Source organism: Oncorhynchus mykiss, chromosome 13 (genome assembly GCF_013265735.2).
Source record: "Oncorhynchus mykiss isolate Arlee chromosome 13, USDA_OmykA_1.1, whole genome shotgun sequence".
Taxonomy (NCBI): domain Eukaryota; kingdom Metazoa; phylum Chordata; class Actinopteri; order Salmoniformes; family Salmonidae; genus Oncorhynchus; species Oncorhynchus mykiss.
In genome coordinates, this window is record NC_048577.1 from 41,809,967 (window position 1) to 41,822,532 (window position 12,566).

At 46.0% G+C, this 12,566-nt stretch overlaps 1 protein-coding gene across 3 annotated transcripts in view; it reads right to left on the reverse strand.

Annotated features, from left to right (window-relative positions):
- Positions 1-12,566, reverse strand: part of LOC110486396 (serine/threonine-protein kinase WNK4) — a 79,278-nt gene that overhangs the window by 31,618 nt on the left and 35,094 nt on the right. For all 3 annotated transcript variants that reach the window (XM_036941126.1, XM_036941125.1, XM_021557957.2), the window contains exons 2-4: positions 8,601-8,773; positions 7,740-7,960; positions 6,622-6,779 (exon numbers count right to left, since the gene is read on the reverse strand). In XM_036941126.1, coding sequence (XP_036797021.1) covers positions 6,622-6,779; positions 7,740-7,960; positions 8,601-8,722 — 501 coding nt within the window. In that variant the 5' untranslated portion in view covers positions 8,723-8,773. The remainder of the gene's footprint in view (positions 1-6,621; positions 6,780-7,739; positions 7,961-8,600; positions 8,774-12,566) is intronic.

The window sequence follows — 12,566 nt, forward strand, 5'->3', positions numbered from 1 at the left end:
CCCCATTAGCTGTTACCAAGGCAGCAGCTACTCTTCCTGGGTCCAAACACAGTAAGGCACTTACATTACATATAAAACAAAAGATAAAACAGTACAACATTTTTACCCCACTACATATCTACAATACAAAATGTAAAATACCACCATACAATATAAGTATGTGTAGAGTACGTGTGTTAGTATGTTCTGCCTCGGGAGATGACCACTAAAACAGGGATATCTATGTCAATTATAACACCCTAATTAAGTTCTCTATTCTTTATGTCTCTCTTCATCTCACCAATCTCCCTCCTCCCTCTCTTTGTCACTGGAAACAAGCGCTGAAACATAATAAACGACTAACCGGTGCCCCCGCACATTGACTCTGTACCAGTACCCCCTGTATATAGCCTCGCTATTGTTATTTTACTGCTGCTCTTTAATTATTTTCTATTTTTGTTTTTTATTCATCTATTTTTTACTTTACACTTATTATTTTCTTAAAACTGCATTGTTGGTTAAGGGCTTGTAAGTAAGCACTTCAATGTTGTATTCGGCGCATTTGACAAATAACATTTGATTCGATTTGATTTGAAACACAAATCAGGAAGAATAGAACATTTCTGGATCAGCGGCAGATCCTTTACACCCCCCCCCCCCACCACCAACACACACACACACACACACAGAAAGGAAGGAAGTGCGTCAGAGCTCCTTATTGCCTGGTGTGTGTTCGGTGTGTGTGGGTAGAAACATGTGGAGGAGGAGGAACAGTTGTGGTGTGGTGGCGTCCATGGCTCTGCTAGCTAATTATAACCCAGCAGTGGAGTAGAGAGGTAGAGGAGGGGCTGTGGAGTTACAACATCTACACAACACTGGCTGGTTGGGAGGCAGAAAATAGTAGACACTAGAGAGGGGCAGCCCAGGGTTGTTGGAGAGAGGGGCAGCCCAGGGTTGTTGGAGAGAGGGCCAGCCCAGGGGTGGTGGAGAGAGGGCATGGCCAGGGGTGGTGGAGAGAGGGCATGGCCAGGGGTGGTGGAGAGAGGGCCAGCCCAGGGGTGTTGGAGAGAGGGCCAGCCCAGGGGTGTTGGAGAGAGGGCCAGCCCAGCGGTGGTGGAGAGAGGGCCAGCCCAGGGGTGGTGGAGAGAGGGCCAGCCCAGGGGTGGTGGAGAGAGGGCCAGCCCAGGGGTGTTGGAGAGAGGGCCAGCCCAGGGGTGTTGGAGAGAGGGCCAGCCCATGGGTGTTGGAGAGAGGGCCAGCCCAGGGGTGTTGGAGAGAGGGCCAGCCCAGGGGTGTTGGAGAGAGGGCCAGCCCAGGGGTGTTGGAGACAGGGCCAGCCCAGGGGTGTTGGAGAGAAGGCCAGCCCAAGGGTGGTGGGGAGAGGGCCAGCCCAGGGGTGGTGGGGAGAGGGCCAGCCCAGGGGTGGTGGGGAGAGGGCCAGCCCAAGGGTGTTGGAGAGAGGGTCAGCCCAGGGGTGGTGGGGAGAGGGCCAGCCCAGTGGTGTTGGAGAGAGGGCCAGCCCAGGGTTGGTGGAGAGAGGGCCAGCCCAGGGGTGTCTGTTCCCTCACGCCCACACTCTCTCACTAAAAAGGGAAACGGGCAATGTACCCCTGTTTCAGCACAGGAGGGTTTTGGTTGTGTGGGCAGTACGTAGAGAATTGGCAATGTACTGACTAGTCTGACTCTCCAATTGCCTTTAATTGGCCCTCATTTCATTGGCCCTCATGTTCAATAAGGGGAAAGGAAATACCTAGTCAGTTGTACAACGGAATGCATTCAACTGAAATGTGTCTTCCGCATTTAACCCAATCCGTCTGAATCAAGGCATGGTAAGACCTTGTTCACCCCATAGTTGGACCCCATGTTGAAAACAATATGACTGCCACTCAGTGAAGACTGTGAGCTTAGGTATGTGGCTTCAGGCAATGACTTTCAATCACACCTCCCAATACTGTGACGTAAACATCCCCATACCACACAGAACTACTGAAATCACACAAGCCTCTTAGTTTTATCCTCTTAGCAATTGTTCCAGAAAGGTGTATGAATGGCTCAATGGTGCTTGAGATCTACTCATTTGATTCAACAAGATTCATCCCAGAGGTGACTCTCGCCATTCAGTAATTTGTTACTCATTGGACAATTGATAGAGGAGGGAGGGTTAGAGGGCTGGTAGCCATGTTAACTACACACTCTGGTAAGCCTTCATTAAACCCTGGTGACTTCTTGTTTAATGCACCTGAACTGCCCCTGAACAAGGCAGTTCACCCACTGTTCCTAGGATGTCATTGAAAATAAGAATTTGTTCTTAACTGACTTGCCTAGTTAAATAAATAAAACAAAGGTTCCTGGTATTCCTAGAATGCAATTTTCTCCTTACCATGTGAAATCACAAATGTGTTGAGGTTGTTGGTAGGATCAATGGAAATGTATAATATTCTGTATTCTGCACATTGAATGAACATACACTATATTTACAAAAGTATGTGGACACACCCCTACAAATGAATGAATTCGGCTATTTCAGCCACACCCTTTGCTGATAGGTATATAAATCGAGCACATAGACAAACATTGGCAGTTGAATGGCCTTCCTGAAGAGCTCAGTGACTTTCAACGTGGCACTGTCAAATTTCTACCCTGCTAGAGCTGCCCCGGTCAACTGTAACTGTTGTTGCTATTGTGAAGTGGAAACATCTAGGAGCAACACCGGCTCAGCTGCGAAGTGGTAGGCCTCACAAGCTCACAGAACAGGACCGCCGAGTGCTGAAGCGGGTAAAAATCGTCTGTCCTCAGTTTCAACACTCACTACTGAGTTCCAAACTGCCTCTGGAAGCAACGTCAGTACAATAACTGTTTGTTCGGGAGCTTCATGAACAATGGACAAGCAGCCGCACACAAGCCCAAGATCACCATGTGCAATACCAAGCGTCAGCTGGAGTGGTGTAAAACTTGCCGTCACTGGACTCTGGAGCAGTGGAAACACGTTCTCTGTGATGAAATGCTTCACCATCTGGCAGTCCGGTGGACGATTCTTGGTTTGGCTGATGCCAGGAGAACACCCAAATGCATAGTGCCAACTGTAAAGTTTGTTGGAGGAAGAAAAAATGGTCTGGGGTTGTTTTTCATGGTTCGGGCTAGATCCATACAGAAATGGTTTGTCAAGATCGGTGTGGAAGAACTTGACTGGCCTGCACAGAGCCCTGACCTCAACCCCATCAAACACCTTTGGGATGAATTGGAACGCCAACAGCAAGCCAGGTCTAATCGCCCAACATCAGTGCCCGACCTTACAAATGCTATTGTGGCTGAATGGAAGCAAGCCCCCCCCCCCCCTTCAATGTTTCAACATCTAGTGGAAAACCTTCCCGGAAGAGTGGAGGCTGTTATAGCAACAAAAGGGGGACCAATTCATATTAATGCCCATGATTTTGGAATGAGATGTTCGACGAGCAGGTGTCCACATACTTTTAGTGATGTAGTGTATATATTATTGAGTAGATAGTATACAGTCAATACATGCCTCTTTTTCAAGATAACAAAAGGGGAAAATCTGGAAATAAAACTTCAGTGAGTGACTTAAGTTTGTGTACATTAACCTTCAAAATTGTGATTCCCTCCAGAAAGGACAACTGTAACCTGTATGCCACTCCTTGAGTATACCTCTTTAAACCCCTCCCTTAGTACTGTTGTCCTAGGGAAGGACCTGTGTATCCAATTGGTACTGTACTGTATATAGCTGGCACCAGCTATCCTATCCTAGAAATTCCCTAGGTGGCTTTACAGGTACAAGTCCTTAGCCAATTAGAGTACATTCTTATGAGGACCACCTTACAATCATAGATACACAGCAGTAAACCGGTAGTACATACTTTTTAAGAGGCGCAGCGGGCACCTGCTAACGCCTTGGTCACAAGGCTGTGTATGTCTCCTCACACACTCAGTCAGACCACAGCACAGAGACGGCTTTGCAGAGTTGGAGGAGTGATGCTGGGCCAGTTCTGCTCACCATATCAATGTCCTTTGTCAGCGGCGGCAACCCCTCGTCAGCTGACGCACTGGGTAATGTTCTGCTTCTGTAAGAACTCACTTCAACCCAGTAAACTTCCAAAGAAGACAGTGTTACTCTCCAAGTTAACTTGCTGTAGGTGTATTGGCTAAAGGACTTACTCTGTTGTTTTTGAAAATTACTTGGGGGCATTGTCTTGGCTTTTGTGCGCCCATACACATGCTCATATTAATACACTTTCACACACAGACACAAGTACACACACACACAGACACATTTCAACAAATGTGTCTGAGAATGCACAAACACACACAATACACACTCGCACACATGCAAAACACACACACACAGGAATGAGGGAGGACAAAGCTTTTACACCTACTTGAAAAGGCAATGTATCTCACCTGAAGGAAAAACAAATAGGTCTTTCTGCGCAGACACAGTACAATATCTCATCTCACACAGCACAGGGGAAACTTGAGCCATATATAATATCCACTGTTTATCCTGTTGGTGAAGGCTACTAAACATGACAGTGATATCATTCCACCAATAGACCACTATTGGTCTATTGGTGGAATGATATACAGCTCTCCTATCATAGCATAAATATATAGCTCTGAGAAAGGGAACAAGATAATTTGATGACACAGACCTTGTCATAAAATGATGTCAGACAATAGCCAAGTGTAGGAGGAGAATGGTGGCCATTTGCTGTAGTCTCAGTAATAATCTGCTATTCATTTCCTCTATAGGTCAAGCCCCATGGCTAAATTAGAACTGTGGTATGAATTAAGCATGGAGATCCTTATCTGCTGAGGTCAACACAAATAAGAAACAACAGTGCAAGTAAGTATGTAAGTCTGAATACAGAGGATGGCTGGAGAGCGTCTGAATACAGAGGCTGGCTGGAGAGCGTCTGAATACAGAGGCTGGCTGGAGAGCGTCTGAATACAGAGGCTGGCTGGAGAACGTCTGAATACAGAGGCTGGCTGGAGAACGTCTGAATACAGACGCTGGCTGGAGAACGTCTGAATACAGACGCTGGCTGGAGAACGTCAATTCAGAGGCTGGCTGGAGAACGTCTGAATGCAGAGGCTGGCTGGTGAAAGTCAATGCAGAGGCTGGCTAGAGAAAGTCTGAATGCAGAGGCTGGCTGGAGAACGTCTGAATGCAGAGGCTGGCTGGAGAACGTCTGAATGAAGAGGCTGGCTGGAGAACGTCTGAACGAAGAGGCTGGCTGGAGAACGTCTGAATGCAGAGGCTGGCTGGAGAACGTCTGAATACAGAGGCTGGCTGGGGAGAACGTCTGAATACAGAGGCTGGCTGGAGAACGTCTGAATACAGAGGCTGGCTGGAGAACGTCTGAATGCAGAGGCTGGCTGGAGAACGTCTGAATACAGAGGCTGGCTGGAGAACGTCTGAATACAGAGGCTGGCTGGGGAACGTCTGAATGCAGAGGCTGGCTGGGGAACGTCTGAATGCAGAGGCTGGCTGGGGAACGTCTGAATGCAGAGGCTGGCTGGGGAACGTCTGAATGCAGAGGCTGGCTGGAGAACGTCTGAATACAGAGGCTGGCGAACTGCTTTTGTGGTTCTGGCAGAAAACCCATAACGGAGTGAGAGCCTTGCTTCCTCAAAGCTGTAACACTCCTTTGGACTCTAGCACTAAATACTGCTCATGTTGTTCCAGGGCTGTAGCGAGCTCAGACACACACACACACAGCTAGCACGTGGGTTCTTACTGTGTCAATCACGTTGGAAGAGCTGCATGTAAATTAATCCACGACGTGCATTATGGTCCTTGGGGATTTCAGTTTATTTGGCCAAATGACCGCAAAGAAATCCAGAATTGTGGAGTGGAGAAAATCCAGCATTGTGGAGACGTTCCCATTCCTGCATGTGGACCTCGTCCTCCAACAAGTAAAAGACTTAAAGCATCATTCCAATTCCAGTAATTAGCAATCAAGCCCGAGCCCTTCAGCTCTTCCAAATCTGGTCGTTACGGTGCAACAGCTGATTAAAGCAGTGAAAGAGAGGCGTCCATTTGGTAAATACAATTCATTATAGCTCCACAGAGACCCTGTAATTGACTCTGCTGATGAGAAATGTCACAGCAACATTGCATAGAAATGAGAAATGGTAGATTACCATTAGTGGTCTGATAAACACTCAGTAACAGAGATAACAGGGTTGGGTACAAGGGGAGGGTTTCTATTTTTGGAGACCGGATGGAAGTGAGAATGTTGGTGGCATTCACAACAGAGAGAGAGTATGTAATTGAGTGTTTTTGTGTATCTATTTGTGTCACATTAGTGATGCATAGCAAGCAACTTCAAAAGAAAGACAGAGGGGGGTGGATAGAGAAAGAGAGAACAGCAGTTAGTTGAAAGGAACAAGAGATGATGATCCTTGCACATGTTGCACGCCGTTTGAATGCCTCTTTCCTGCTTACCTATTCCCAGAGGCAAGCAGCACTACACTGAACAAGTGGTGCTGTCAAACTGCAAACTGCAACCAGAAAGATGGCCAAATTTCTCTTCAGATCTGACCGACATCTAGCAAAACAACAGACAAACTGAACAACATGGACTGGACACACATAATCCACTAGAGACAGAGAAATCCACTCACGCTGGTGACTTTACGGTAGATCTGGGCAGCGTTCTGGCACTCGGAGTAGGGGTACTCAGACGTGGTCATCTCAAGCATGCACATCCCAAAGGCATAGACGTCCACCGCCTCATCATACTTCTCCTCGTACATCTCTGGAGCCATGAACTCAGGAGTCCCTACAGAGGGGGGGAGGGGGGGTAGAGTGAGGAGGGGGTATAATGATAGTGGTTATGAGAATGGCGCAAAATGTGGTCCTACTTCACTGACAACTGCAGTTACACTTCACAATAGAGTGGCCTTATTCATTCTCACTCTGACCACTTTGGAACAAGTAGCCAACTGTGTGCCTTGTAATACAGTGCAGAAAATGTGTATTGGCAAGTACAAGTGTATTCAAATGGAAAAAATGTATCAAAGGCGGTACAGAAGGAGGAGGTAATCAAAAGATAAGTTATTTATTGATACAACACCAAATCTTATACGAGCGTGATAATGTAAAACAAATGTTAAACGTCTGTAGATTTGAAGGTTTCCAAATGGGACTTAGATGACCCACACTATTAAAAAGTCACTGAGACCAAACACTGTGATAGATTAGAACATGTCGGGCAGCCGTCCTGACGTCACTGCAAAGACTAGCCGTCATGCACCATGACAGTATAAATATAAACATCTAGCCAAATAAATAAACAGTGGTGAGCATAAAACATGGCATTGAAGGCTTTATTTACAGTTGCTCCAGTTTAAGGTCACACCACACTGAAGGGACAGTAGTACACAGGTAGCAGTGGGACTGGGACTCCATTTTACACTGAGTGTTTGACACTGGAAGAAATTATTTATTGAAATATTAAATAACCGTTTCACACAACACTGTATCTCTGTAATACAATTTTTAAAATACATTAAAGCAAATGTTGTAGGTGGCAAAACGTTTTAACATCCTCTATGAGGTTTCAGGTATTACGTACGTCTCACTTTAAAACCTTAGTAGTGGTGACAGAACGCTTTAATCCTACATTGAGAAATATTCAATAGTCACAGGGTCTAGAATAGAGCCCTGATGCACTCCATCATACTGAGTGTCAGTGTCAACTGAAGTGGCTGTGGCTGTGGCTGGTAGTTGGGAGACTCACCAATGACACTCTTGGCGAACGAGGCACTCTTTAGTGTGGCCAGGCCCAAATCGCCGATCTTGACGGAGCCTGTGGGGCCGGTGATGAAGATGTTGTCACACTTGAGGTCCCTGTGGATGATGGGCGGGGTGCGGGTGTGGAGGAAGTGGAGGCCCTTCAGGATCTGGTGGCTCCAGCGCTGCAGCAGCTTCAGCTTCATCTCCTTGAACCTCTTCAGGTACCTGCAGGGTGAGGCTGATATGAGTACGTGCAGCCTATGCAGGACTCAAACCCAAAACCCTGGTGTCCAACCAACTGAGCGATTGGAACCATGGGGTACAACAGTGTAAGCAACAAGTGTTACTAATTAACAGAGCACCATGGACCAGGGGTGCTCACATTGAATTTGAGAGCCTGAGGATGAGGTAGCATTTTCCATTCCATCTGTCTCTGGAACCAATTTTCTCCTGTCATGCTCAAATTGAGAGTGACACTCCATTTCGACAGATGTTAGCCACATGGCTAACACACCAATTCAGTAGATTCACTAACATGAACAGAAAAACACAGATGGAAAGCATATCTGCTTGAAGTCTTTTGCACCTTTTACAAGGAGATGACGTAGGAAAATGGCACATACTTTTCCCCATCTGCTTATTACTCAGGCAGTGGGGATGGACTTAAAGGGATAGTTTAGGGTTTTGGCAATGAAGACCTTGATCTATTTTCCGAGAGTCAGATGAACTGATAGAAACCATTTTTATGTACAGCTAGCATACTTTCAGTCTTTGTGCTAAGCTAGTTAGCATTGGCTTGTGAAACTACCTCTAACTAACTTCATACTGGATGCAGATACATACAAATTGTATCCCTTTAACTCACGTCTTGAGGGTGCCTGATGTCATGAGTTCGGTGACTAGAAGGATGCACTTGTGACCCTTGCAGTTGTCCTTCCAGGAGTCGTAGAAGCGGACAATATTGGGGTGCTGCAGCCCCTTCAGCATCTCCACCTCCTCACTGAAACGCTGGCGCTCCACCTTCGTCAGCCTCCGCGTCTGGAGAGAGGGAAGAGGAGAATACATTAGAGACTATACACGTAGTAGGTTATAGAGGTACACATGTTACGACTTCCGCCGAAGTTGGTGCCTCTCCTTGTTCGGGCGGCGTTCGGCGGTTGACGTCGCCGGCATTCTAGCCTCCACCGATCAACATTTCTTTTTCCATTTGTTTTGTCTGTATTGTACACACCTAGTTCCCATTAGATTTGAATTATTTCCCTATTTAACCCTCTGGAGCTATCATGGTTTTGTGCGTGTTTATTGTTGTCAGTTGCCTCGCGTATGTGATTCTGGATTTTCGTTCTCCTTGTTGGAAGATTATTTTTGAGTAAAGTTACTATTATAACTCATCTCTGTGTCCTGAGCCTGACTCCGTCTTAACCACATCACCTAGACTCTGACAGTACAATAGAGTAGACACAAATATAAACTCTTTTTCATGATGCTGTCTTTCAAAGATAATTTGTAAAAATCCAAATACCTTCACAGATTGTTATTGTAAAGGGTTTAAACACTGTTTCCCATGCTTGTCCAATGAACCATAAACAATTAATGAACATACAGCTGTGGTACGGCCGTTAAGACACTAACAGCTTACAAACGGTAGTGAATTAAGGTCACAGTTATGAAAACATAGGACACTAAAGAGGCCTTTCTACTGACTCTGAAAAACACCAAAAGAAAGATTCACAGGGTCCCTGCTCATCTGTGTGAAAGTGCCTTAGGCATGCTGCAAGGAGGCATGAGGGCTGCAGATGTGGCCAGGGCAATAAATTGAAATGTCCGTACTGTGAAAAGCCTAAGACAACACTACAGGGAAACAGGACGAACAGCTGATTGTCCTCGCAGTGGCAGACCACATGTAACAACACCTGCACAGGATCGGTACATCCAAACATTACACCTGCGGGACAGGTACAGGATGGCAACAACTGCCCGAGTTACACCAGGAACGCACAAATCCCTCCATCAGTGCTCAGACTGTCCACAATAGGCTGAGAGAGGCTGGACTGAGGGCTTGTAGGCCTGTTGTAAGGCAGGTCCTCACCAGACATCACCGGCAACAACGTTCCCTATGGGCACAAATCCACCCTCACTGGACCAGACAGGACTGGAAAAAAGTTCTCTACACTGACGAGTCGCGGTTTTGTCTGACCAAGGGTGATGGTTGGATTCACGTTTATCGTTGAAGGAATGAGCGTTACACCGAAGCCTGTACTCTGGAGCGGGGTCGATTTGGAGGTGGAGGGTCCGTCATAGTCTGGGGTGGTGTGTCACAGCATCTTCGGGCGGAGCTTGTTGTCATTGCTGTGCGTTACAGGGAAGACATCCTCCTCCCTCATGTGGTACCCTTCCTGCACGCTCATCCTGACGTAACCCTCCAGCATGACAATGCCACCAGCCATACTGCTCAGTGAGTGATTTCCTGCAAGACAGGAATGTCAGTGTTCTGCCATGGCCAGTGAAGAGCCAGGATCTCAATCCCATTGAGCACGTCTGGGACCTGTTGGATCGGAGGGTGAGGACTAGGGCCATTCCCCCCAGAAATGTCCGGGTACTTGCAGGTGCCTTAGTGGAAGAGTATGGTAACATCTCATAGCAAGACCTGGCAAATCTGGTGCAGTCCATGAGGAGGAGATGCACTGCAGTATTTAATGCAGCTGGTGGCCACACCAGACACTGATTGTTACTTTTGATTTTGACCCCCCCTTTGTTTAGGGACACATTATTCCATTTCTGTTAGCCACATGTCTGTGGAACTTCTTCAGTTTATGTCTCAGTTGTTGAATCTTGTTATGTTCATACAAATATTTACACATGTTAAGTTTGCTGAAAATAAACGTAGTTGACAGTGAGAGGACGTTTCTTTTTTTGCTGAGTTTAGCAATACAAGAGGGAAAATTAGAATATATTGCTATATACAGAAGTATTGAGATTAGAGCTTAAATGGACGAGACACAAACATACAGTATATAATACACAATGTACAGGCCAATGCTAAGTAATTTATTATGAAACCTGCAAATGTATCTAGGCCCCTCAATGTAATTATAGGTGGCTGGGTTTCATTGCATAAGGTTACACAATCATGTGAGTTCACTGCATAATATTTGCAGATTAACAGATATAGCTACAAAAATCTAGATGTGAATAGATGACGGTATTGATACAGTAGCCAGTACTCTAACTATCAGCCTGTGGTGGGAGGAGATGTAAAAGACCAGTGCCAAAGACCAAGAGGAAGAGTTGTGCCAAGCCAGAAACCTGCCATCCCCAACCCTCTCATAAGGCACGCATTACTCTACCAGGGGCTTGGAAACACTGACGCGTAACAGTTCTCTAATGGCACCAAATTCTTTCTATATTCAATGTCGTTGGAGGGGGTTAGAGCAGAATTCCCAGAAATCAATGCATCAATTATAGAGAAAACGAAAGTGATTGTTTCAGAGAGGTTTAGCAGCATGTGTTTGTTTGTGTTTCCAAAATGCTGGATGGGGTTTTTACACACGACAACAGCCCAGCCGGTGGTTTTCAGTACAAAGCAACAGACGCCTCTCTCTCACTCTCTCTCCCAGGAGACAAGTGCTGTAGGAGACCAACTGTCCACACTTACTCTAAAGATTACGCAACAATAAGGCGGGGATATCAGGGCAGTAGTTCTCACTGCCCTCTGCTGTCCCACTCAGAACACAAGCTGTCCTACTGCATGCCTGCTCTGTCCACAAACACCAAGTTGTCGTTCTCAGTCAAGTGTCCTGATCCAAGAGCCAAGCTCACAACAATAAGGAGCACTATTGGTAGAATTTGGCACCCGGGCATCGTGACACTAAAACACAGTGACAGTGCAAAGTGGGTGCCAAAGTCAACCTGAATGAGGGTTGTCCTGTTTACAGCACACACTAGCTCCATTTTACTATGTTCACAGAGAGCCAGGATGATGCGGGATGTCCAACGACGACACCTAGCTTATGTAAGAGTGGCAGTGGGAGCAGGTCATGACTGGCTGGTGGGGGGATGGAGGGGTGATGGGGGTAGAGAACAGGGGGTTGATTTCTTCCTTCACTGGACAACCTATTTTTGGGTTTGCCGCTTCCAGGAATGAACCCCACATAAAGAAAAACAGCGGTGTAAGGCTCCTCAGTCACTTCATCTCACTCTCCCCATCTCTCTAGATCTCTTTCAACCCACCAGGAACGGATTTGGTGATCAAACACCAGCCAGTGAAATCATTCAGCAGGGAGCCGTCAGAAGCAGTGAACTTACCACATCTAGCCCTCTGCCACCAATTCTAGTAAAAGACGAGTACTTTGATTTGCTGCAACGTTTATCTGGCTCCATCGGAAAAGTTCATGAAGATGATGTATAAGAGTGTGTGTGTGTGTGTGTGTGTGTGTCTTGGGGGTATGATATTTAACACTCGGTAACTTTCTCACTCATCATTAGTCACGATTCATTCAGGATTATCCGTAATCATGGTAGCATCCACATTAATGCAGATGTGTTAGAAACATATTCTAATTTAAAATAAACGTGACTTCGATATGACACAATACATTATTTACCTTTCATTTCTATTGGGCACAAAATATTGTAAAACAGAGCTAAAGCTAACTGCAAATGCATCGAAGTTTGTAGAGTCACAAGCTTGATGTATTCATTGTTTGTTAGGAATATGGGACCACATTTTTTGACTACTTAATTTATAAGAATATTTAGGGGTGTCAATAATTTTGACCCTTAACATTTTGAGAAAATAAACAATTACTTGATCAACAAAATGTATTTATCT